Source organism: Camellia sinensis, chromosome 2, assembly GCF_055761805.1.
Source record: "Camellia sinensis isolate YWXY chromosome 2, ASM5576180v1, whole genome shotgun sequence".
Lineage (NCBI taxonomy): Eukaryota > Viridiplantae > Streptophyta > Magnoliopsida > Ericales > Theaceae > Camellia > Camellia sinensis.
Window position 1 is genome coordinate 42,772,183 of NC_138962.1, and position 27,755 is coordinate 42,799,937.

Sequence of the window (27,755 nt, forward strand, 5' to 3'; positions counted from 1 at the left end):
ACCTCAGACCAAATAAGCACAGAGAGCAAATACCAATAAATGAGCGAACACATTGATATTTATGCAATAAATTTTTTTAAAAAAAAACATCCGGACTACTTGGACATGATAAGGGCATCTTCTCACAATCATAAGATCATTCTTACCAGTAAGGGAACAACAAAATTTACAAGTAGTAGGCTATAGAGGTGTTTAAAAGGGAAAAAAAAGAAAAAAAAAAAGATGTAAGAAACAAAATAATATAAACAACAAAAATGATACCAATGAAATAGTCTAAAAAATGACTCGGTCCAAACTTCCATATCATTTCTGTATCAGCTAAACCTTCCACCCAGCTTTTTCTGGCCCCGGGAGAGGAGAAAAATTGGAAGAACAAAGGGTCATCACCAAAACTCCCCCACCCACCAGAAGTAGTTTTTAAATCTTTAGGGAAACTTGACTTGTTGCAATGTGCTTGTACCGTGTGACCAACTCCTCATATCTTGCTCTAATACATGCATTGGCGGATAAACTGCTCAAGAATTTCATTTCCCATATCCGCACAAATTAGCAAAAAGGAAATCCCAATCAAATTCTGTAACAGGCAGTTTGAAGTCATCATCACTCTGTCTCCAACCTATAATGGATCAGTTGTGACAGGATATCAACCCATGTGTCGGGGACACCTGGTAGGCACCAGTGCATGCAGTCCTGACCCCAGACTGCCACTGCATCCTTCTTTCCCAGCCAAACTGCCGGATGAGCATCTGCTCTAAACTCACTCAAATGAGTCAGATCAAGTAATTGAATATCAGTGCCTCGTAATGCCTCTTCAATTATATGATTCAGTCGTCTTGCTTCTTTGTTCACTCCATTGTTGCTGGGATCAAACCACAAATCAAGCTGTCTGGGTATCAGACTTAAATTCTCTCACAAAAAACCAACACTTCCAAAGAAAAACCTTTCAAATTTGCATCTAGTTTATAAAGGAATAGGGTTTTCCATCCAGCCTCACATTCGGGTCCATGAGAGTGGAGGGGTGCAATCAAGCCATCAAAGTCATGGAAATAGCACCTCCATTAAAAATTAGATGATTTATTCGACTTTCATGTCTTGCCTGAAATTTATATCTGAGTGAAATTTTCAAAACGTGTCCGTAAATTTGGATTTCAACAATTGCCAAAGCATCTGTTGATTCTTCCAGATAATTTTGAAGTGTAAATGCAATTGAGACTATCTCTCACAGGGTGGGCAACAAGGGGACATAAAACCCTGATAAAAGACCAACCAAGCATTACTTTCCTGGAACTGGTGCACCCATGGTTTTTAATAACGGCATCGGGATATGGTAACAATATGAGCTATACGTTCATATATTGGCCGACATCAGACAGTATTGGCCATTATATCAGTACCAGAAGTCCAAAATCATGATATGTATCAGCTCATATTTAAAACCCTAGGTGCACCAGAGTCTCCTAAAGCATTGAGAGATGCTCTGGTGGTATGATTTCCCGTTCCAAAGTTTTGGGAATTCATTTTTTCACAACAATGCCGACCCCATTTGATGGGACTTAAGGCTTGGTTTGGTTTGGTTTGGTTTGGTTTGGTTTAGTTATTTTTTCACAACAATCTAGACCTATATTTTATCAACAAAGACACTTGGAATGGTGGAATTGAAAAGCAATTATCAGTTCATACCTGCTGTTCCTCAAGGGGCTCATTGAACAAGCAACTACCATTTTGATTCCAATCACCACCATAAAAATGTCTTGGAGATTGCAAGCGCCAGAACTTGAGTGTCTTTCTTGGGAATTCTTTTTCTATGTAAGAAACCATACTCTCAAGGACAACTTTAAATCCATCCAACATCTGCAGGGGTGGAACTATGGGTCTCCCAGCCTTATAGAAAACAAGAGGCGTCTCTTTTGGGAACTTGTCGTAACCCCACCTAGTGAAAATTAATAAGCAAGTAAATTCTTAGTTTACAATACATTTTGTACATAATCAAATTTAGAAAAGAAACCACACCGTGTAGCCATACAAAAGATAGCACACGAAGTGAAACCATTATTTTTATTATAATTTTTTTTCATCCTCTCCACTTTTCCACCTATGTGGGTGTGCATTAAGAGGAAGAAAAAAGCAAGACAACCCATGATATAATGATTTGTGTGGGTAAATGGGATAGATTCCATCTGCCTATCAGGTGTCGAAACATAGTATTCACGCCCACACCGGTACAAGACATCTAACCCTAAGAAAAGAGCCCATAGTTTCCAAGAGCGAAATGGAAAGCAACTTCTAGTCCCAATCCCCAAGCACCATATGCATTCCATATAATGAGCCCCTATTTATGTCATTGAGCTAATGATGTTTCTCAAATTTTATGTTCTTTGGCATCATTAGTTCTGCTTTTATAAATCAGCAAAAAGAGAACATGGAGAAATTACCAGTGGCCAGTATTGAATACAAGGACATCATAGAAGCCAGTGATGGAAGCCCAGTCATCTGACGGAATATCAACATCTACTCGATATATTCCCTTCAATCCATCTTGATTAGAGACTGCTGACTGCTTTGGCTGCCACCTTATTAGATCAGTTATAAGCACGTTAAGCACGTTAGGCTGCTAATTTCCAAAATGAGATGAAAATAAAAACTCGTGCTAAGACATTGAAAAAGAGGTTATTCAACCCTCAATTAACTAGGAAAAACATATTTAAAAACAAAAAAGAAAGTACTCAAAACTTATTTTTATACTGTGCTCTAAATCAGGTGGATAGAATAATATGTATTTATGTGTTGGATTAGAGTTTTATGCATGCAGGCAACATTGCCAGTAAATCATTCTGTTGATTTAGGTAATCAGAGGCAAGCAGGGAGCCAATAAGGTGCTTAGTTACTGTAACAACCCGATCCTCATGTGTGCTTGTGATATATGTTAGTCCTCTATGCTGTGCTGTTAAATGCCTAAGATGAAACTGTACAAGAAAATAAGTTCAAGTAACTATGTTGTAGTGCCTTGTGGAATGAATTGTATCTGTTAGGAAAGAAAAGTATCTGTTACTACTAGAACGATAAAGTAGAAATTGAGGGCCTTAGCGGCTTAATAAGTCAAAATTGATCATATATTTGGAACCAGCATAATTTTTAGGTAATATTAAGCACTTTTGTGAAATTTCAATTTTCGGATGTGTAAACGATTGCTTTTCGTCTTATTCTCTCTTTATGGAAATATATATGTGTGTTCTTGGTCATTTGACAAACCAAGGAATTCATAACTCTAAACTTAAGAATTGAAGGGTAGAGAGAGAAGGTCCTCAAGAAGGTTGAGATTTGGGCTTAAGGTATGTAAATGTTTGTCTAATTTTCATCCACAACCCTTCTTGTCATAATTTATGTGAAGATGCTTCTATAATCATGTACCTAAGAGTTGGGATTGTGGTGTTGTGAGTATGGGAAGTAAATTAGCAAAATGACCTTACTTTGCATGTTTTGACTCAATTTGAAGTACCTATGAGAGGTTTTACTCTATTTCTTCAATTATTCAAGTAAGTGGCATGATTTTATGTTTATGTATTGAGATGTGAGAACAAGTAGGAACCTTATGAATTGGAGTGAATTTAAGTTGTGGATACATGATTTGATTTTTTACTCAAATGAAACATGTACTCTGATCCTTGTTCACATGTATTCATATGCTTTGAGCTTATATATTAGTAATTTAAAGCTAGATATTTGAGGCCCTAAACATGTCTTCAAGAGGAGGAATTGTGCAGAATTTTCGGACTTTTTGGTGCAGAATCGCCGCACGTGCGGGGCCTAAGGCCGCACATGCGGGAACCTCAGCCGCACGTGCGGGGGTCACTGCCGCACGTGCGGGAAAATGGCAAATTTTGGACTTCAACACTGCAAAAAAAGCACGTGCGGGGCCTCAATGCCGCACGTGCGGGATGTGTGCCGCACGTGCGGGAGATCCTAGCCGCACGTGCGGCTCAAGTCAAAAAGTTGGGATGCTCCGTTTTGCGTGTTGGGTCCTCTAATGTTGTCAAAACCTGCAATTTATATTGTTAGAATGTTCGTTAATTCAATCAAAGTAAGTGAACCGAATGTTGATTTAACAAGGATAAAAGGGACTAATGTGATTGTTCATGTGTGTAGGAAACGCCTCAAAAGGAAGTGCACCGACACAACACAGTGAGTAATAGTACTTCAATGTACCTCTACTCAGTATTTATTTTTATTGACGTTGTGACCCTTGTTGAAAGTATTATCATATTATGTATTGACGTTATATCTTGACGTTACGAACTTCACTATCAAACTTGTGTTGGCATGAAATGATATATTTGCTATAAGTGATTCAATACGAAATTGTGGAAACATTGAAAAAGGTTGTGAAGTTGTACACATCTTATGTGAAAGCTAGTGACTAATGGAATGTATCAAGGCAATTGTGAACTTGTGAACCAATGTGGCTTAGAGCCATTTATGAATCAATGTGGCTTAGAGCCATTTGTGAGTCAATGTGGCTACGAGCCCTAATGTGAAACTACGTGACCAAGGGTCATTTGTGAATTGTGAATCAATGTGGCCAAGGGCCATTTGTGAATGATGAAATTATGAGGCCAAGGGCCGATGTGTGAAATATGAACTTATACTATTGTAAGCTTGTGAATCAAAAAGAACCAAAGGTCTATGTGATGAATTGTAAATTATGAACCCAAGGACTCTTTTCTGAATGGGTGAAGTTCTTAGGCCAGGGGCCACATTATGACAATTATAAACCGATTATGTTGTCCCAACAAGCCGTACAGAGACAGACTGATTACATGATTTCAGCATTAATTATGTTTACAAGCATACCAGTACTATTGTTCACTGAGCTTGGCTCACCCTGTGTTATGCCTGTTTCTGTAGGTAATCAACCAGGAGGTCGATCTTAGCTCGGCATCGTCATACTTTTGTCAGCCTAGGCACAGCCAAGCTTGGGGTCGGGACCCTACTTTTGTGGAGTTGTTAGATGATGGCTTACACTTTTACTTAATGATTTTGTTATATACCCCACCTCGGGGTTGGATTTGTATATGCCTGTAAATAACTAACTCTTAAATGTATTTTGGCTTTTGATGTACTTGTCCTATGAAATGTTTATGATCCTGGCATGACTTAGTAGCTCAATGGATGTCATAGTTTCTGGTTTATATCACTTCTTATTACAGCTTCCGGTCAGGCCCCTCTATGGAACCAGGTTAAGTGTCCTTTTCTGCTTAAGTCATGCCCAAACTTTTAGGGGCAAGGTTGGGGCGTGACAAGTGGTATCAGAGCACGAGTTGCTATCCCACACACAGATCCATTGAGCCTTAGGATGTCTAGAAAAGACTTAAGCATCATGCATGGCATCCTGAAAATGTATGAAAGATCAATGGCAACGTAGAATGTACTCTGCTAACGCTAACCATTTGAACTTTGTTTGCTGGATATAATTGAATGTTATGTAGGTTATGGTGAGAACAAGGGTGGAAGATTCGGACGAGGCTACCTCGGCACGGTTGGACCGAATGGAAAGAATGATTATGGACATGGCGGAGACCCTAAGGCAACAACAGCAACAACCGCCACCACCACCAATGCCCCCACCTGTAGTACAAGATGTTCATGTTGAGGACCGAACCATCACACTCACAAAGGAGTTTAAAAAGATGAAACCACCGTCATTTAAGGGGGGGATAGAACCTATGAAAGCTGAAGCATGGGTGCTGGGAATAGAGAAATTGTTCGAAGTATTTCCATGTACTAAAGCCCAGAAAGTGCAACTTGCCGCCTTTACTCTTGAAGATGAGGCGCGAAGATGGTGGATGCTTACAAGAGCAGTGCATCGGGACTTAACATGGGGTAGATTTCTGGAGCTATTCTATGATAAGTATTTTCCTCAAAGCATACGAGATAAGAAGGTGACGGAATTTGAGACTCTTAGACAAGGAAATAAGACTGTTGCAGAATATGAGGCCCAATTTGCTGAATTAGCTCGGTTTGCACCTCATATGGTAGATACAGACTATAAGAAGGCACGGAAATTTGAAGGGGGATTGCGGGGTGCTATTTTAGACCGGGTCAATATGCTAAAATTACACACATATGTTGAGGTGCTAGAAAGGGCTGTTATCGCAGAAGGAAACCTTGCGGCCCAGAATTGGATTTCCGAGTGGAAAGGGAAGAGACAAAACAACCAATGGTCAAAGAGATCCGCTACTCCACCCGCTAAGAAGCACAATTCAGGGAACTTCAGCACCACTACTACTACTCAAAATTCCACTCCGGTGTGTCCAGACTGTGGAAGGCAACATCGAGGAACTTGTCACTGGAAGACTGGAGCATGTTTTAAATGTGGAAAAACGGGACATTTGGTAAGGGATTGCCCACAATGGGCTCAACAAAAAGGCAATAGATCCGCTACAAGTTCCGCGGGGTCTACACTAACCCCCAATGCGAAGGCGGCTGCCAAACCGAGTAATAACAAAGACACTGCAAGACAAGGTAGGGTGTTCGCTTTGATTCCAGGTGATGTACAAAATACAGCAACAGTGGTGTCAGGTACATTTACTATTTATGGTCAATCTACGCATGTATTGTTTGATTCTGGCTCCACTCACTCTTTTGTGTCGAAACTCTTCGCTCCTAATTTAGATAAAAGTGAAGAAAACTTATCTTACATGTTGTGTGTGTCCTCCCCCTTGGGAGAGTCTATGATTTGTGCTACTATATACCTAGCTTGTGAACTTCAACTTGGGGATATTCGGGTGTATGCTAATTTAGTGCCTCTAGATATGACCTATTTTGATGTTATTCTGGGGATGGATTGGCTAAGTGCTTATGGTGCAACTATAAACTGTGTGACTAAGCAAATTAATTTCTATCCTTCGGGGCAATCAGAGTCTATGGTTCAAGGGCAGGAAGTGATTTCGCCACCTTATCTGATATCTGCCGTGAAGGCTTGCAACTTAATACGAAAAGGCTGTCAGGGGTATTTATGTAGTGTTTTGGAAGGGCAAGGGATGAATAGGAATATTGATGTGATCCCAGTAGTCCGTGAATTTCCGGATGTTTTTCCCGAAGAATTGCCGGGCCAACTAATAGACCGAGAAATCGAGTTTATAATTGAAGTGGCGCCTGGAACCCAACCCATTTCGAAGACACCCTATAGGATGTCACCAGCTGAAATGAAAGAGTTAAAGGTGCAATTACAGGATCTGCTTGACAAGGGATTTATCCGCCCGAGTGTATCTCCTTGGGGTGCGCCGGTATTGTTTGTGAAAAAGAAGGACGGAACACTTCGGTTATGTATCGACTATAGGGAACTGAATAAGGTGACAATTAAAAATAAGTACCCCTTACCACGGATAGATGACCTATTTGATCAGTTACAAGGGGCACAAGTTTTCTCAAAAATTGATTTACAGTCTGGCTACCATCAATTGAAAGTTAAAGCCGATGATGTGGAGAAGACAGCTTTTCGAACTCGGTACGGCCATTATGAATTTTTGGTTATACCCTTCGGAGTTACAAACGCACCAGCAGCATTTATGGATCTAATGAATCGCGTCTTCAAGCCCTATCTAGACGAGTTTGTGGTGGTTTTTATTGATGACATCCTTATATACTCGAAGAGTGCAGAAGCTCATGAGAATCATCTTCTCCTAATTCTTCAAACACTCCGGGAGAAGAAACTGTATGCAAAGTTAAAGAAATGCGAATTCTGGCTACAAGAAGTGGCATTTTTGGGGCGTGTGGTGACAAAGGAAGGAGTCTCTGTTGATCCACATAAAGTTGAAGCAATTGTGAATTGGCCAACTCCCACTAATGTAACTGAGATACGAAGTTTCATGGGGTTAGCTGGATATTACAGGAGGTTTGTTCAAAATTTCTCCAAAATCGCTGTGCCACTTACCCAACTGACACGAAAAGGAGTTGCATTCGAATGGTCAGAGGAACGGGAATCCACTTTCCAAGAATTAAAAACAAGATTGACGACAGCACCAGTTCTGACTTTGCCATCTGGTACCGAAGGATTCGTAATTTACAGTGATGCTTCGCACAAGGGGCTTGGTTGTGTGCTAATGCAGAATGGAAGGGTTATTGCCTATGCTTTTCGACAACTGAAACCCCACGAGAAGAATTATCCCACACACGATCTCGAATTAGCGGCAGTAGTTTTTGCTTTGAAAATATGGCGGCACTATCTTTATGGTACAACCTGCGAAGTTTACACTGATCATTAAAGCCTCAAGTACCTGTTTACCCAGAAAGAGTTGGACATGCGACAACGGCGATGGCTTGAGTTGATTAAGGATTATGACTTGCAGATCCAATATCATCCTGGTAAAGCTAACATGGTGGCAGATGCACTTAGTCGGAAGAATATGGGGGACTTGGCAAATCTGTTGGTGGAAAGAGAGGAGTTGAGGATCGAACTGGATAAAATGAATATGGACCTAGTGGTACGTGAACAGGAGGCCATACTAGCAGCAGTAAGAGCTCAACCCACCTTGCTGGAAGAGATTAAGTTACATCAACTGGAAGATGAGACTTTAAGGAAAATCTATGAAGAGTTAGAGGCAAAACCAAAATCGGGATTCAGTTACGTAGATTCGGTACTAAAGTTTCAAAGTCGAATATGTGTCCCCAATGTGTTGGAGCTTAAACGGAAGTTGCTAGGAGAAGCACATGCCTCGAGATTATCAATACACCCGGGAAGTACTAAAATGTACCGAGACTTAAAACAAAATTTTTGGTGACCAAATATGAAAAAGGAGATCGCGGAATTTGTTTCTAAGTGTCTACAATGTCAACAAGTAAAAGCGGAACATCAAAGACCAGCAGGATTATTACAACCCCTTCCAATCCCGGAATGGAAATGGGAGCATTTGACCATGGATTTCGTTGTGGAGTTACCGAGGACTCCTCGAGGTATGAATTCGATTTGGGTCATTGTGGACCGATTAACCAAGTCTGCTCACTTCTTGCCTGTGAAGACTCAATATAATGCGGATAAGCTGGCAGTACTGTATATAAATGAAATTGTAAGGCTTCATGGTGTTCCAGTGTCAATTGTGTCAGATAGGGATCCCAAATTTGTTTCAAGATTTTGGCAAAGTTTACAGGAGGCTATGGGTACCGAACTTACGTTCAGCACCGCTTTTCACCCTCAAACTGATGGTCAATCCGAGAGAACCATACAAACTTTAGAAGATATGCTCCGATTGTGTGTATTGGATTTTCAAGGAAGCTGGGAAACCCATCTACCATTGATAGAGTTCGCTTACAATAACAGTTACCATTCGAGCATTGAGATGGCACCTTATGAAGCTCTGTAAGAAATAATGTATAGAGAAAGAGAGAGAGAATAAATTGTATGTATTATTGATTGATATATAGATATGTTACAATGATTCCTATATATAGAAGAGTAGGTGGTAGATAGAGAAAGAGAGAGAGAATAAATTGTATGTATTATTGATTGATATATAGATATGTTACAATGATTCCTATATATAGAAGAGTAGGTGGTAGGTGGAGTAGGTGAAGTGGAGGTGGTAGTGGTATAGTGGGTTAGGTTTAGTGGAGTAGGTGAAGTGGAGGTGATAGTGGTGTAGTGGGTTAGGTTTAGTGGAGTAGGTGAGGTGGTAGTGATGTAGTGGGTGGATTTTAACAGCCCCCCGCAAACTCAAGTGGGATAGGAACTAACCAACTTGAGTTTGGAGAGAGTAACAAAACAAGAAAATACATAAAAATAAAAGAGGATAAGAGACACTGTATGGTCGTGTCAGACCATTGGTGAAGACACTGGATGGTGGTGTCATAACGTTGTAGAGGACACTGTATGGGGGTGTCATAACCATGTAGAGGACACTGTATGGTGGTGTCATAACCATGTAGAGGACACTGGATGGCGGTGTCAGACCGATGTAGAAGACAGTTTATGGGGTCATGTCGGACCGTTGTAGCAGACAATGTTGTGACAGTTGTGGTGACAGTTTACGGAGTCTTGCTGGACCCTTGTAGAAACTAACCGGAATCAATGTCGGGACAGTTTACAGAGTCTTGTCGGACCCTTGTAGAAACTAACCAGAATCTATGTCGGGACAGTTTACAGAGTCTTGTCGGACCCTTGTAGAAACTAACCGGAATCTATGTCGGGACAGTTTACAGAGTCTTGTCGGACCCTTAAAGGAGCTAACCGGAATCAATGTCGGGACAGTTTACAGAGTCTTGTCGGACCCTTAAAAAGTCGCACCCTCAAAAGGTGTGCCCAATCTTTCAAAAGGCGTGCCATCAAAAGGTGTGCCCAATCCATAAAAAGGCGTGCCATCAAAAGGCGTGCCCAATCCATAAAAAGACGTGCCATCAAAAGGCGTGCCAGACACGCGGCGATGCACGTGATCGACAGTGCGCGTGTCGGCCTCTTCGTCATGTGCTATATAAATGAAGGCGGAGGCTGAGAGAACATGTGGAAATCAAACCAGTCTGAAACCTCTGAAAAACTCTTCGTGGGCTGAGAGAGATACACTGGTAACACTCTGTAAACACTCTGTAACCAACCCATCTCTGAAACACTCAGCAACCATAACATGGCCTCTTCTTCCCGTCCAGCTACCCAGAACATGGCCTCCTCTTCCCGTGGGCTGCTCACGCTCTTTCCAGAACTGAACGAGTCTACAAGAGAAATAACTGGTGCGGTGGCCAGTGAACCTCAACCAAACACCTCTGGTTTTGCTCCGTTGAACTTTCCGATGCGGTCGGTGGAGCAAAAAATGGCGGTGCAAACTGATATTGAGGCCAATCAATATACTTTGAAGTCATGTGTGGAGACCATGACGGCGGTCACAAACCTGTCGCACCGGCTGCAGAGTAGGACAAATGAAGTGCAACAGTTAAACTCCCAGCTGGCTCTGCTCCAACGCATGTATAAGGATGCGCGAGCAGAGATAAGCGTGCTAAAGACGGAAAACAAGGAGCTGAAGCGGAAGGCCACCGTGATGTTCCGTTTTGGAGGTCCACCATATGCTGCAGTGGAAGAGTATGGGGGAGTGAACGTGCTCGGTGGACAAGGAAACACGGAGGCAACACCGGCAAGGGCCGGCCAAGACGGAGGCAAGAAGAAGAGACCGGCGGAATAGGCGAGAAGAAAAATCCCACTGTTCCGATTTGTGTTGGTTGTGTTTTGTTTTGTTGTGTTTTTTTATTTTTATTTTATTTTTATTTTATTTTTTGTTTTATGGTGTAAAATGCTGATCGGGGTTGATCCCCGGCATGAAGAAATGACAAGTTTGTAAAATGTTGTTTTTTTTTTGTTTTTTTTTTTTTTTTGTTTTTGTTTTGGGAGTGTTTTGTTGAAAAAATAAAAATAAAATGAAAGAAAACAAGGGAGAAAGAAAATAGATAAAAAATATTTATAGATGGATTATATGAAAAACATCAGTGCGATTGTTTCAAAATAAAGTGGGGTATTTAAAAAAGAGGAAAATTGATTTGGAAAAAATAAATAAAAATAAGTGATTTTTGAAATCAAATGGAGGAGAGAGAGGGACAAACCCATGTGATAAAGTGGAGAGAGAGTCGGTGAGTGGGGTGCAAAAGGTGAAGGAGAAATGATGGATTGAAAATGGTTTGGGTCAAAAGTGGACACTGTTAGTGGGGAACATGAGTGCATTGATTATTTGATATAATAATAATAATAATAAAAATAAAAAGTTAGAACAGTTGGAGAGAATGAGTGGAGTATGGTAAGGGTTTCATCCAAAGCCAAAATTCCTGCAGCGAATCACTTCGCAAATCCTAGCATGAGCTTTTTCTCTTTCCAGGCTTATTCATGAATTTCCTGGTGATTTCAAGAGCCTCTGGTGGCATTGTGGCAGAGAACACCCCAACCTGGATTTTGGGTGGCAGCAACTGAGAACACCCCAACCTGGATTTTGGGTGGCAGCAACTGGAAAATATCATAGATCTGATTTTTAAAAACCTCGTGACAGCATTTCATCAGCTTCATCCAAGACAAACATTTTGATGCAAACAGGGCAAAGTGATTGTCTCCGCAACATGTCAAACACACGACCAGGAGTACCAACAACAACATGAACCCCATTGGAGAGAATGCGCTGATCTTCGCGCACACTAGTCCCTCCAACACAAGCATGAACCTTCACACTTTGCTGGGCAAGTTCAAGAGTGGGTGGAAGAACCAAAGCTTGGCACTCAACCAAGCTATAATCTAGCTGCTGCAGAATTCCAGAGCAGAATGTTGCAGTGTTTCCAGTTCCAGACTGTCTCGTCATATGAGGTGAAGAATTCTTCTCCATCAGCCTCACACATGACTACAGTTGCACAAATCTTTGTTGATTTTATTAGCGGAATAGGTTGAGGTCCGGCGGGCGGCTAAGGTGAGGTTGCCGCCCGCCGGGGAAGCGAAAATACTAGGTTTTAAACCAGCTCTGATACCATGTAAGAAATAATGTATAGAGAAAGAGAGAGAGAATAAATTGTATGTATTATTGATTGATATATAGATATGTTACAATGATTCCTATATATAGAAGAGTAGGTGGTAGTAGGTGGTAGGTGGAGTAGGTGAAGTGGAGGTGGTAGTGGTATAGTGGGTTAGGTTTAGTGGAGTAGGTGAAGTGGAGGTGATAGTGGTGTAGTGGGTTAGGTTTAGTGGAGTAGGTGAGGTGGTAGTGGTGTAGTGGGTGGATTTTAACAAGCTCTATACGGAAGACCATGTCGTTCTCCTGTATGTTGGGCTGAAGTTGGGGATAGGGCATTGTTGGGTCCTGAAATTGTGCAATCAACAACTGAAAAGGTTAAAATTATCCGAGAGAGGTTGAAAACGGCACAAAGCAGGCAGAAGAGCTATGCAGATAACAGACGAAGGGATTTGGAATTTGAAGTGGGTAGTTAGGTGTTCGTGAAAGTCACCCCGTTAAAGGGACATCCGAGATTTGGGAAAAAGGGTAAATTAACACCCCGGTATGTTGGCCCTTTCCAAATTCTAGAAAGAGTGGGTTTAGTAGCTTAACGAGTGGCTCTTCCACCGAGTATGAGTCAAGTACATAATGTGTTCCATGTTTCCATGCTTCGAGGATACCTATCAGATCCATCTCATGTCATAGACTATCATCAACTTGTGCTAGATGATAAGTTAAGCTATGAAGAAAGACCACTTCGAATTTTGGAGCGACAAGTAAAGCAATTGCGCAATCGGGAAATTCCAATGGTAAAGGTAGAGTGGCAAGAACATTATGGCACTGAAGCTACTTGGGAAAAAGAAGAAGATATGCAGCAACAGTATCCATATCTGTTTCCGTTTTGAGGTACAAGCAAGTTTGAGGGACCAAACTTTTTTTAAGGGGGGGAGAGTGTAACAACCCGACCCTCATGTGTGCTTGTGATATATGTTAGTCCTCTATGCTGTGCTGTTAAATGCCTAAGATGAAACTGTACAAGAAAATAAGTTCAAGTAACTATGTTGTAGTGCCTTGTGGAATGAATTGTATCTGTTAGGAAAGAAAAGTATCTGTTACTACTAGAACGATAAAGTAGAAATTGAGGGCCTTAGCGGCTTAATAAGTCAAAATTGATCATATATTGGGAACCAGCATAATTTTTAGGTAATATTAAGCACTTCTGTGAAATTTCAATTTTCGGATGTGTAAACGATTGATTTTCGTCTTATTCTCTCTTTATGGAAATATATATGTGTGTTCTTGGTCATTTGACAAACCAAGGAATTCATAACTCTAAACTTAAGAATTGAAGGGTAGAGAGAGAAGGTCCTCAAGAAGGTTGCGATTTGGGCTTAAAGTATGTAAATGTTTGTCTAATTTTCATCCACAACCCTTCTTGTCATAATTTATGTGAAGATGCTTCTATAATCATGTACCTAAGAGTTGGGATTGTGGTGTTGTGAGTATGGGAAGTAAATTAGCAAAATGACCTTACTTTGCATGTTTTGACTCAATTTAAAGTACCTATGAGAGGTTTTACTCTATTTCTTCAATTATTCAAGTAAGTGGCATGATTTTATGTTTATGTATTGAGATGTGAGAACAAGTAGGAACCTTATGAATTGGAGTGAATTTAAGTTGTGGATTCATGATTTGATTTTTTACTCAAATGAAACATGTACTCTGATCCTTGTTCACATGTATTCATATGCTTTGAGCTTATATATTAGTAATTTAAAGCTAGATATTTGAGGCCCTAAACATGTCTACAAGAGGAGGAATTGTGCAGAATTTTCGGACTTTTTGGTGCAGAATCGCCGCACGTGCAGGGCCTAAGGCCGCACGTGCAGGGCCTAAGGCCGCACGTGTGGGAACCTTAGCCGCACGTGCGGGAGTCACTGCCGCACGTGCGGGAAAATGGCAAAATTTGGACTTCAACACTGCAAAAAAAGCACGTGCGGGGCCTCAATGCCGCACGTGCGGGAGGTGTGCCGCACGTGCGGGAGATCCTAGCCGCACGTGCGGCTCAAGTCAGAAAGTTGGGATGCTCCGTTTTGCGTGTTGGGTCCTCTAATGTTGTCAAAACCTGCAATTTATATTGTTAGAATGTTCGTTAATTCAATCAAAGTAAGTGAACCGAATGTTGATTTAACAAGGATAAAAGGGACTAATGTGATTGTTCATGTGTGTAGGAAACGCCTCAAAAGGAAGTGCACCGACACAACACAGTGAGTAATAGTACTTCAATGTACCTCTACTCAGTATTTATTTTTATTAACGTTGTGGCCCTTGTTGAAAGTATTATCATATTATGTATTGACGTTATATCTTGACATTACGAACTTCACTATCAAACTTGTGTTGGCATGAAATGATATATTTGCTATAAGTGATTCAATACGAAATTGTGGAAACATTGAAAAAGGTTGTGAAGTTGTACACATCTTATGTGAAAGCTTGTGACTAATGGAATGTATCAAGGCAATTGTGAACTTGTGAACCAATGTGGCTTAGAGCCATTTATGAATCAATGTGGCTTAGAGCCATTTGTGAGTCAATGTGGCTAAGAGCCCTAATGTGAAACTACGTGACCAAGGGTCATTTGTGAATTGTGAATCAATGTGGCCAAGGGCCATTTGTGAATGATGAAATTATGAGGCCAAGGGCCGATGTGTGAAATATGAACTTATACTATTGTAAGCTTGTGAATCAAAAAGAACCAAAGGTCTATGTGATGAATTGTAAATTATGAACCCAAGGACTCTTTTTTGAATGGGTGAAGTTCTTAGGCCAGGGGCCACATTATGACAATTATAAACCGATTATGTTGTCCCAACAAGCCGTGCAGAGACAGACTGATTACATGATTTCAGCATTAATTATGTTTACAAGCATACCAGTACTATTGTTCACTGAGCTTGGCTCACCCTGTGTTATGCCTGTTTCTGTAGGTAATCAACCAGGAAGTCGATCTTAGCTCGGCATCGTCATACTTTTGTCAGCCTAGGCACAGCCAAGCTTGGGGTCGGGACCCTACTTTTGTGGAGTTGTTAGATGATGGCTTACACTTTTGCTATTGGCTTAAGTTATTATGTACTTAATGATTTTGTTATATACCCCGCCTCGGGGTTGGATTTGTATATGCCTGTAAATAACTAACTCTTAAATGTATTTTGACTTTTGATGTACTTGTCCTATGAAATGTTTATGATCCTGGCATGACTTAGTAGCTCAATGGATGTCATAGTTTCTGGTTTATATCACTTCTTATTACAGCTTCCGGTCAGGCCCCTCTATGGAACCAGGTTAAGTGTCCTTTTCTGCTTAAGTCATGCCCAAACTTTTAGGGGCAAGGTTGGGGCGTGACAGTTACTTATCAGGAGGAAAGAAAAAAAAAATGAACAAGGAATGTTTTGTGGTTTAACAGAGAAGTAAATAATGATTTTGTCCAAACCAATATCACTGCATCAAGAAATAGCATTAGATCTCCTTGAACTTTTAATCAAAATATGAAGTACTACTAAACAAAAAATCACCACAAATCAAAGATGACTAACAATATGAAAAGAATTTACATCATCAGTATCCCAGTTCCCTAGATAAAGTAGCTCTTAAACCCCAAACATCAATTTAGAACGAAAACTTACCATTGCTTGGTTGTGTTTTCACTTGTTTGGAGAAATGAGAACTATTTTCAAAAACTGTTTTTTGAATTTTTTAAAAACAACCCACCTTTTAGGACACACCAAAACATTGTTTTTGAATTTTCGGAAATTGTTTTTGCACAAAAATGAACATGATATGAAATCCTTTTCAAACATTCTATTGTTTTTCTTTCTGAAAACACGAAAAATGAACATGAAAAACGAAAAACAAAGAAAACAAAAACACAACCAAACATCATCCAATTATGAAAATGAAATAGCAATATACTTGTTAGCTCCTATTCTATCAAATTTACAATTGTGAAACCCAACTTAACTCACAAAAACTTTTATCAAAGTTTCATCTACGCACATAAGATAAAAAACAACATTAAAAAATAAATCCCGAAATTCTTACTCGTATTTGGCAAGCAACACAGAGCGATGATAAGCCACAGTAACATTGAATTTGGGAAAATAAGCACCTCTCCAAGCCCCTTTTCTCTTCCACTTCTTAGCACCCACATCAGCAACCCTAAGAACACAAAGAAAAGACACCAAAAAATTCTCATTCAACGAGTCCCCAACAAACCCAATTCTCTTATTCCTCATCAAACCCAGAAACCCAGATGGATCGATCTGTGGCAATTCACACTTTTCAGGGACCCATTTCCAGGAATTGATTGGACCCATGTTGTCTCTCTGGTTCCTGAGGCAGTTCCAGGAGTTTCTGTGGAAAGGGCAGGTGTCATCATAGATGGGTTTGTGATTGGGGTCTGTGATCCATTGGCCTTTGAAGAGATTGCAAGGGGGTGAGAAGGGAATTGTTGAAGGAGGTGTGTAGAGAGGGAGGAGTGTGGAGTAGAGGAAGATGAGTGAGCATGTTAGGAAGATGAGCCATGGGATGAGTGGTGAAGATAGTTTTGAAGCCATTATTGATCATCATCACTTCTCATGGTGAAGTTGAAGTTATAGGTATATTCGTGCATATGTGTAAGAGGAAGAGAGCTCTGTATCTGTGAGATCCAACCAGAAACAGGGGAGACCTGAGACACTGTTGTTTGCCTGTGACCCGACCCGAAACTAAAGGTTTTTTAATTGATTTTGGGGTAAATTATACCATTCATTTAATAATTTAAGTGAAGTTTTACTTTAATTCTATAATTTTTGGGGGATTTTTTTAAAGATTTTTGATATTAAGATTTTATAAGATAAATGATATATAATATTTTTATAATAGTTGGAAGATCCTTTAATATTTTGATAGAGAAAATTTAACTCATTGAAATTTGTGCTCAACTAAGAAATTTCGATCTCAACATAAAGAAATTTATAAAATTTCAAAATTTCTTTGGTATTATTATAGAAAAATTTCATCGAAGGATCTTAACTAATAAAAAAAATATTTTAGACCTCTCTTACTAAACAAAGTTAGAAAATAATGTTTTACTAATTTTCTCTAATTTTAATTTGAATAATTCAGACTTTATATTTTCGATTTTATTACAATATCGTCTCTCATTTAAAAGGATCAAAATAGAATTTCAAAATTGTTTTGCTTAAAATGCTAACGATAAGTAATAGATAGATCATATTACAATAAAATTGAAAATATAAAATTTAAATGGTTCAAATTAAAAGCACAATAATCAAATTGAAAATTCGCTCAAACAAAAAGGGTCAATTATGTAATTTTTTTGTTATTTTTTTCTTAAAAAAGCAATATTAGAAAATTATTAATATTCTATGTGAAACTCACACCACATGAGATCATCCCATATCTATGCAAATTTGATAAACTATTTAATGTATGTGGGATCTCTAATATTTTTATTTTTTTTAATATTTTAAGATGTTAGAGGATTGTTCCTATAGCAAAACTCAAACACAGAACACAGAATGATTTATAAAAAATTGTAATACAACATTCAACACAAATACATATTTGAAAATTAAGAAGTTAATTATATTGAACACTCTCTAGTTTATCATTTTATTGTTCAGTTTTGAAATTATTTTTTAGAAACTTTAATTATAAAAGGACATACTTTCATTCCTCTGAAAGGGATATTTTTCAGGTTATGTTTGGCATGAATTTTTTTTTTTGTTATTTTAGTCATAAAAAGACAAACGTTTGAGAATATATTATTTTAGTAACTCTTTGACTTTTTACGAAAAGATATACAAAAAAATAGAGAGAGTGATGTGACAACTTATAGTAACTTTTTGGTTAAAATGTATAATTGACAAATGATGCCAAAATATACTAAAAAGTCAATAAGATAAAATGTCACATCAAAATCATAATCATTTTATTTTTTCTCTCGCAAAAATCAAAAAAAATAAAAAAATACATCTCAAATGAGATTTTTTAGTCACAGTTTAAAATAGCCACAAAACTAAAAAAATAAAAAAGGCAACCTACATCCTAAACAAAAGCTTAAAAACTTTAATTATAAAGTGATATACTTTTATATGCTTTATTGTAGAAATATGTAAATTTTTTGAAATTTATAATTGAGTAAATAAAGTGATATTTATAATCTTAATTAAATGTTTGTCCGTATAATTAGGGAAATTTTAATATACATCTCTTTGAAAATAGTATATCATATATATTTTTAATTATATTATTTTCTTTTTTAATTCAATGAATAATTGCTAAAGTGTTAAAACAATAACAATATGGCTGAAAGTTTCAAGCTAATTTTATTGAATTGAATTGAATGAACGAATACAACTTAAATAATAGCAGCAAAGCTACTTTTGCCAGCAACCGCAATGTCACTTAGCAGATTATGTAAAAGTAAATCTTTGATTACATGAATCAAAAATGTTAAAAATTTTAAAAATTTTATCAAATATATCACATAAATATATGACTTTACATGGGAATCACGTTGTGTGAATCCTACAACCTTTGGTAAAATTTTTGGTAAATTTTTTTAGCATCTATAACATGAATTGGTTATACACACCCACTCCTGTAAACTGGGATTCTCCTATAAACTAGTCTCCTAGGAATAAATAATAGTATTTATTAAAATAAGAGTTGTGCTGAGGTTTAAAAAATTCTACAAAATATTTTACTAATACTGTGTTTGGTTGGGAGATTTGGAGAGTAATTTAGAAAGAGAAAGAGAAAAAGTGTGTGAAATTAGGTGAAATATAGATATGTTTTATTACATTTTACCTACCTTTTCTATTTTCCTTTTTAAATTCCTTCTCAAATCCCTCAATCAAACACAATATAAATACATGAGTGTGGGTCTCACAGGATTTTACATGAGGGAGGGACTCATACCTATATAAGACATTTGATCAAATATTTGATAGAATTTTTGAGACATCTAATATTTTTATTAAAATAAAAACTTAAAATTAAATCTTAATAATTATTTTAGTTATGATTAATGAATTTTTTAATTATATCTAAGAGGGAGAATTATGAGCCGGTTATGGGCCGAGTTATAGGCCGAGCAAATTGGAGGCCCAATAGTGCGTTGGGCCACGATAACTTTAGATTTGCCCGGAGTTGGGGCTGCTCAGAGATGGACCGAGCCACTTGGATTTGCGCAGGTGATAACCGCGCAACTTGTGTTGCTCGGTCAAGGGCTCGCACCGTTAGCCCGGTCGAGAAGCTTGTGCCAGAAGCCCGGCTGGATGGCCTTTGGTTGACCGGTACGACCAGTCTGAAGGTCGGCTCCGCCGGAATGCTGCCGAGCATGGCTGGAAAGGATCTCAGTTCTTAAAGCAATTGGGCATGGAACACAGCATGGCCGTCGACAGCCGAGAAGATTCAGCTCGGTCGCCGAGCTCCCAGTAAAGTGGGCTGGCAGTCGGGTTAGGTGATGTTCAGCAAGATTTGTGCTGACAGATGGGATAGTAGAACCACGTGTTGACAAATCGCTGGGAGTAGATTTGGGGCACAGAAGGTATATAAGCAAGTATGTGCCCCCCATGCCGAAAAAAGGAACATTTGGTGAGACATACACTAAACACTCAACACTCTCCCTTCTCTCTATTTACCCTCAGGTATGTGCTAACTTGATCGTCGGAGGGATTTTTCGGCCACACACCGCCGGGTAGCTCACCGCCGTTGTGCGTGCAGGTGATCGGATAGAAACGGAGCTCGGAAGCAAGGAGTGCGGGCTTGCCTGAATATTTGCTTCCTGTACAATTGGCGCTGTCTGTGGGAAGTCGACAGACAAAACCTTGTTTTCCAGGCTCATCTGATCGCCATCCATGGCGAACATCGAGGAGATTCCACTGTTCGCCGTTGACGAAGTTACCCCGGAGTCGGGCAGACGGAGAGAAGGACATCCCACAATCATTCCTCCGATGGCGGACCTGGAGATTTCTCCAGGAGGACATTCAAGAGATGCGCGGGATAAGCGCAAAAGAAGTTATGGTCATTCACGGAGTCCAGACAGTCATCGGCGCAGGAGAGAATCACGTGCCAGACGTGTGGAACACAAGTTAAGGGACCAGGATGCCGTCATCCGGCGAATGGAGGCGGAGATAGAGGAGCTGAAGCGGCATGTCAAAGGAAAGGGTGTAGCTGGAGAGGGAGACCATAGTGAGCGCACCCAACCCCGCCGTTCAAGCAGTCAGAGCCAGCGGCGTACACCGTCCATCTCAATCACTAGAAGTTACAAGATTGGAGATTCCGACGCGCACAAAGAGAAATCCAGTGCGCAAGATAGTACCTACCAACCCTCACGTTCGGCGACGACGTCGAGGTATTCTTATTCTGCTCATTCAGAAGATTTGCGGGCAGTTTTGAAGGAGCGGGCTCGCCGGCGGGAGGCTCAAAGGGTGTCGGCATTCCAGCGGCTATCCTATGGGGTTCACGCCAGCGAGGAGGTCGGAATGCCTCTACCCCGCCCAGCCGCGCCTCTCCTTGTAGATACAGACTTGGCAAGGCTGAGCGCCACTCCATTCTCCGTGGATATTGAGACCGCACCGTTTCCGGCGGGCTTCCACCAGCCAAAGTTCACACTCTATGACGAAAAAACCGACCCGTATATGCATGTAAGTCATTTCCGACAGGTCATGGCCGGACATCAGCGGAATGATGCTCTTATGTGCTTGATCTTCCCGTCGAGTTTAGGTGAGCTGGGTTTGAAATGGTTCGAGGGGCTACCGAAAGGGAGCATTGAAAGGTGGTAGCAGTTGGCCGAAGCCTTTGTGACGCGCTTCAAAACCAACACCAAAACACCAAAGGAAGTTGATCACCTCCTGAGTGTCAAGATGGAACCGAGCGACACGTTGAAGGCATACAACTCCAGATATTGGGAGACCTTCAACGAGATTTTAGATTGCCCGACCAACCTTGTAATCATACAATACAAGTGAGGTCTCCCGGTCGGACATAGACTGCGGGACTCGCTTACCATGCACCAGCCGACATCCATGGGACAGCTAATGCAGCGCATCAATGAGCACATCCGAGTGGAAGATGATGCGTCAGCATCTACCGTGAAGGCAACTCCGGTAGCAACAGACAAGCGGTCAGCTAGCAAAGTGCACGCGGTCGGGCAGGAGGCCGGTCGATCCAGCGACCGCGCTGAGGACTCGGATCGTGGCACTAATCGCAAAAACCGCGGTAGGGGACGTCGGAATGACCGGGATGACTACCCCTGGGATGATGTAGCCGATGCTAACAGAAGGTTGAAAGCAAGGACAGGCATCACCACGGTCTTTAAGATTCCAATCTATCGCATACTTAGTGAAATTCGTGACGAGGAGTATGTCCAGTTTCCTGCTAAGTTAGGCGACAGACAGAAGGGCTTCAATCCACAGTACCGTTGCACGTTTCACAGGGAGCGAGGCCATCGGACAGAGGATTGCTTGCCTTTGAGGCAACACTTGGAAGAGCTAGTCGTAGCCGGACACTTGGACCTTTACATTGATGGCGGCGTGAAGGCCAATCAAGCTCCGGTTGATCCGTGGGGACCGGATGACCGAGATGCGCCTCCCTAAGGGGTTATTAATGTCATCCACGGCATAGTGGAACCGGTGCGTGTATGCAAACTCCGAGGAATGATTAAGAAGGCAGAACACATGAGGGAAATTTTGTCGGTTCAGCCTGCAATCAAAAGGAGGAAGACCGAAGAGAAAGACGTGATCAGTTTCTCCTCAAAAGACCTAGAGCGCATTTAGACGCCGCACAACGATGCCCTAGTGGTAACACTCCGCGTCAAAGAATTCGATGTCAAACGGATCTTGATCGATCAGGGAAGCTCGGTCGAGATCATGTACTACGACGCTTTCAAACAGCTCAAGCTCCAGGATACAGATTTGGCCCCGGCAACTTCGCCACTGGTTGGCTTCAACTCACAACCGGAGTGGCCTTTGGGAAAGATTATCCTGCCGGTCAAAGTGGGATCCGTTGTCAAACAAGTGGAGTTCTGGGTGTTGCAAGTGCCATCCACTTATAATTTGATCCTTGGAAGGAGATGGCTTCACGCCATGCAAGCCGTAGCGTCGACCTATCACCAGGTGATGAGATTCCCCTCGGTTATGGGGGCAATCGAGGAGATTTGGGGCAATCAAGTCATGTCGAAGCAATGCTTCGTGGCGGTCAACGGGAGCCGAGCTGCCAAAGGCTTCGTTCAAATGATTGAGGGACCGGGAGACCAGGGAGTCCTTGACGATGTGGGCACCAAGGCCGAGGACAAAGCTGTTGAGGAATTAGTGGAAGTGCGCATCGATACAGAGCATTCGGATAAGTTCTTCTTGCTCGGCTCAAGCCTTATAGCCTAAGAAAGGACCGACATGGTTGAATTTTTGATGGCCAATATCGAAGTCTTCGCATGGTCACCTTACGACATGCCCGGTCTCGATCCAAGTTTTATATGCCATCATTTCAATGTCTTCCCCGGAGCAAAGCCAGTCATTCAGTGCACAAGGAGATCGGCGCTACATCACGCCGAAGTCATTGCGGAGGAAGTGAAGAACTTGCTTGAGGCGCGGGCAATTCAGGAAGTGCACTACCCTCGGTGGATTTCAAACACAGTCGTGGTGCCCAAGAAGAATGGGAAGTGGCGAGTTTGCGTTGACTACAAGACCGTCAACCGAGCCTGTCCGAAAGACAACTTCCCTCTGCCTAAAATAGACCAGCTTGTGGACTTAACGGCTGGACATAACAGGCTCAGTTTCTTGGATGCCTACCGCGGCTACCATCAGATTGCCATGCATGGGCCCGACCGCGAGGTCACTTCGTTTACTACACCAAGGGGACTATTCTGCTACCGAGTCATGCCTTTTGGTTTGAAGAACGCCGGGGCAACTTTTCAAAGGATGGTGACCAAGATGTTCGCTCCCCTGCTGGGCCGGACAATGGAGGCCTATATTGACGATATAGTGGTTAAGAGCCGGCATCAAGCAGACCATTTGTCCGATTTGGCCGAAATGTTCGCCATTCTCAAAAAGCACAAGTTACGCCTGAATGCGTCTAAGTGTGCCTTCGGTATGGGATCCGGAAAATTTTTGGGTTTCCTAGTCACGAACCGAGGTATCGAAGCAGACCCTACACAAATCCGAGCCGTGCAAGAATTGAAACAGCCTAGCTCGGCTAAGGATGCGCAGTATCTAGCCGGAATGGCTGCCGCGCTTAACCGATTTATAAGCCGGTCATCAGATCGCTGCCGCCCTTTTTTTCAAGCCTTGAAATCAAAGTTCTCATGGGATGAAGAGTGTGATCGGGCTTTGGCCGAGCTCAAGGAGTATTTGTCTTCAGCGCCGTTGTTGGTCACACCAAAATCCGGAGAAGAACTTTACCTTTATCTGGCCGTATCGCAGCATGCAGTCAGTGCCGTGCTTGTCCGGTCGGAAGGAATCAAACACCTACCCATCTTCTACGTCAGCAAAACCTTGCTACCAGTAGAGTCGAGGTACTTGCCGCTGGAAAAACTTGCGTTAGCATTGATGATGGCTTCAAGGAAGTTGGCACACTATTTCCATGCCCATACCATCATCGTCTTGATCGAGTTCCCTTTCAAAGCTTTGTTCGAACGGGCAGACTTCTCCGGTCGGATTCTTAAGTGGGCGGTCGAATTGGGACAGTTTGATGTGAAGTTCCAGCCGCGCACAGCCATAAAAGCCCAGACTCTGGTCGATTTCGTTGCTGAGTTCTCACCTGGAACTCATCCGGCGTGCCCGGTCGATATTGTCGTGGCAGATGAAGAAATGAATGCAAGCTCGACCGAAATACCACAGCTTGGCGGCATTGGCGACGCGGAGCTTGTGCGCCCTGCCGAAGCCCCTTCAGTTAATACGGTATTACAACCCGGTGATGCGATGGCCGAGTTGGCTGTCATCGACCAACCCGCTTTGTCGGACACCACATCACCGAGAAGGATAGAAATGGCACCACTCAGCACAGAGCCTGCGGCCGGCATAATACCGCAACCTGGCGATTCGCCTAAGGACTTAAGCATTATGGAGCAACATGCCGAGTCCGGCGCCGAATCACCAAGGGGAGCTGAAGTGGAACTGCTTAGCACGAGACTGGAAGTCGAACAGCCAAGCAACTGTGATCCTATCAACCTTCAAGCTTCTCAGGACCCCTCAGAGTGTTGGAAGCTCTTTGTTGGCGAAATGTGGAAACTTTTTGTTGATGGAGCCTCAAACCGTCACAGTGCCGGGCTGGGTATAGTACTGATTTCGCCTGACGGACTGACTATTGAACATTCTATCACCCTTGGCTTCCCAGCATCCAACAATGAGGCCGAGTACGAGACGCTATTGGCCGGTCTCAAGAGCGCGCTTCAGATGCAAGCATTCGAACTAATGGTTTACAGTGACTCCCAGCTTGTGGTTAACCAAGTTTCTGGGGTTTACGAGGCAAAGGATGACAGAATGATGAAGTACTAAGCTCTGGTCAGAGACCTCATCAAGCGATTTCAGGCGATCAGGGTCCAACAGATTGGCCAAGAAGACAACGGGCGAGCAGATGAGTTGGCCGGCCTTGCTTCTATGGTCGACAGCACATCTCCCAACCCTCTTCTGATCGAATTCCTTCTGCGGCCCAGCATTGAGGATGCCGGGCAGACAGAAGTACTCTGCGCCGAGCTAGGTCCTTCTTGGATGGACCCCATAATCCTCTTTCTCAGAAAACGGACCCTTCCAGCTGACAAGAAGGAAGCGCATAAAGTGTGGGTGAAGTTTGAGCGGTTTTTGCTCTCTCCATCAGGCGCTTTATACAAGAAGTCTTTCACCGGCCCCTACCTGAAGTGTGTGCACCCTAGTAGCGTAGAAGCCTTCCTTTGCGAGATACACGAAGGCATCTGTGGTAGTCAAATAGGGAGCAGGTCCTTGGCGTACCGAGCTATTTTACAAGACTACTAGTGGCCGTGCATGCAAGCCGACGCCCAGAAATATATTCACAGGTGTGAGAAATGCCAGAAATTTTTCCACCAGATCCATCAGCCGGCCAGGGAACTTCTTCCCCTCACTAGCCCTTGGCCCTTTGCTATGTGGGGGCTAGATATAGTGGGGCCGCTCCCAACAGCACCAGGTAACCGGAAGTTCTTCATCGCGGCCACAGACTACTTCACCAAATGGGTTGAAGCGGAGCCTTTGGCAACAATCAAGGAGAAAGACGTGAAACGGTTTGTCTGGCAGAACGTGGTCACGCGGTTTGGCATTCCCAAAATTCTGATCTCTGATAACGGCACCCAGTTCGACCGACGCCTATTCAGAGGGTTTTGTGAGGATTTGAAGATCGAATTCTACAACTTTACTCCGGCTTACCCGCAGTCCAACGGTCAAGCCGAGGCTTCGAACAAGACCATTCTTGATGGACTGAAGAAGAGGCTTGAGAAAGCCAAAGGAAAGTGGGCTGAGGAACTCCCCAGTGTCCTTTGGGCATACCGAACAACCCCGCGGTGATCTACCGGGGAAACTCCTTTTGCTTTGGCATATAGCATGGAGGCGGTCATCCCTTTGGAAGCTGGTATACCCACTCTCAGAAGCGAAAGTTTTGAGCCTGAGCTGAACGCTGAAGCCCTGGCCTTGGAATTGGACCTAGTGGAAGAACGCCGGGAAAAGGCTCTTATCCATGTGGCCGCCTACCAACAAGAGCGTTCAAGGAAATACAACAAATCTGTGCACCCCAGACCGTTTAAAGTGGGTGATTGGGTCATGCGGAAGGTCATGGGCAATACCCTGGTGCCAGGCGAAGGCAAACTAGGGGCAACTACAGGATAACCGGTCTGGCGGGCAAGGGGGCATATCACTTAGAAGACTTGGATGGTAGAGGAATACCCCGGCCATGGAATGCAGCCAACCTCAAGTTGTATTATTTCTAGCTTTTGCCCTCTTTTTTGTGCAAAGAAATTTTTTGCCGTACAATCCATGTAATATTCATTTTTGTCAATATATAGAAGTGACTCATCTTTGCCTTGTCATTCTTTGTTGCTTTGAGTCTTGCATATTCTCGACCGAGATGTCCACTCCGGTTGCAAGAGTTTATGTTTTGTTCAACTTAGGTACTCTTAACCGAGATGATTAGTCCGGTTGCAAAGTTGATGTTTTGTTCAACTTAGGTACTCTCAACCGAGATGATTAGTCCGGTTGCAAAGTTGATGTTTTGTTCAACTTAGGTAGTCTCAACCGAGATGATTAGTCTGGTTGCAAAGTTGATGTTTTGTTCAACTTAGGAAGTCTCAACTGAGATGATTAGTCCGGTTGCAAAGTTGATGTTTTGTTCAACTTAGGTACTATCAACCGAGATGATTAGTCCGGTTGCAAAGTTGATGTTTTGTTCAACTTAGGTACTCTCAACCGAGATGATTAGTCCGGTTGCAAAGTTGATGTTTTGTTCAACTTAGGTACTCTCAACTGGGATGTTCACTCCGGTTGAAAGACTTGAAGTTTTGCCCGACTCTGGGTGTACTACCGAGATGATTTATTCCGGTTATATGAGTTAATTAATGAAATTTGTCTTGCCAACATATTCTGTCTGGTTGAAGTTACTTAGCTCTAGGACCGTGCAAACACTTGGTAAAACTAGATCTTTTTCATTAATTAAACAGAAAAGTACAAAATGAGGGGCAAAAAGCCTGGTTACATTTGCAAAGCAAAAAATGAAAGAAAACTATACAAGGGGGGAAAGATTGAAGAATTCGTCATCAGCTGCTTCTAGGTCAACCGTTGTTCGCTCTTGGACACCGGTCTCTGTTTCTCCGGGTTGCTCCTGGCCGCTTCCCTCCTCGGCATTGACCTCGGTTTCTTTGGCAAGCTCTTCCTCGGCCTCAGCTTGCAACGCGCTGAAGACGTCGTTGGCATAGGGCACGAGGTAGACCGATAGGAAGGCAACCGGGGGAACGGAAAACACATCGGTGTCAGGACCTTGACCGAGATGTTCGCAGGCTGACTTCCAGCCGGCTTTGAAATAAATGTTTTGAGTTGCGAAGACCTGCTTCTTGTAGCTGTCCTTGGCTTCCTTGAAGCCGGTGTTGTTGGCATCTTCGCACTCTTTCTCCCTTGACGCCTTGAGTGCGTCCAATTCGGCCTGGAGCTCATCTCTCTTCTTTTCGGCCTCCTCAAGCTAGCCGAGCAACCTGTTGTTGTCAGCATTGGCAATTTGAAGTGAGGATTTTGCTCGGCCGAGCTCGGTCTG

General features: G+C 42.2%; 1 protein-coding gene across 2 annotated transcripts; it reads right to left on the minus strand.

Moving 5' to 3' along the window:
• Positions 1–30: 30 nt before the first annotated feature.
• On the minus strand, positions 31–17,194 carry LOC114284593 (protein trichome birefringence-like 12). Of its 2 annotated transcripts, none has more exons than XM_028227528.2 (4): positions 16,545–17,194; positions 2,433–2,570; positions 1,681–1,930; positions 31–882 (listed from the first exon to the last, which is right to left on the minus strand). In XM_028227528.2, the coding sequence occupies exons 1-4, from the start codon at positions 17,057–17,059 to the stop codon at positions 601–603; spliced, it is 1,185 nt and encodes a 394-aa protein (XP_028083329.2). In that variant the 5' UTR covers positions 17,060–17,194; the 3' UTR covers positions 31–600. The 2 variants fall into 2 exon arrangements, with proteins under 2 accessions (XP_028083329.2, XP_028083330.2); XM_028227529.2 differs by having other exon boundaries at positions 31–859; positions 16,545–17,180.
• Between the last annotated feature and the right edge of the window lie 10,561 nt (positions 17,195–27,755).

Coding starts and splice junctions, on each gene's coding strand:
- LOC114284593 (XM_028227528.2), bottom strand. CDS start 17,059: ATGGCTTCAAAACTATCTTCACCACTCATCCCATGGCTCATCTTCCTA. Junction 2,571..16,544: donor GTGTTGCTTGCCAAATACGA/GTAAGAATTTCG, acceptor TGATCTAATAAG/GTGGCAGCCAAAGCAGTCAG. Junction 883..1,680: donor AGCCCCTTGAGGAACAGCAG/GTATGAACTGAT, acceptor ATACCCAGACAG/CTTGATTTGTGGTTTGATCC.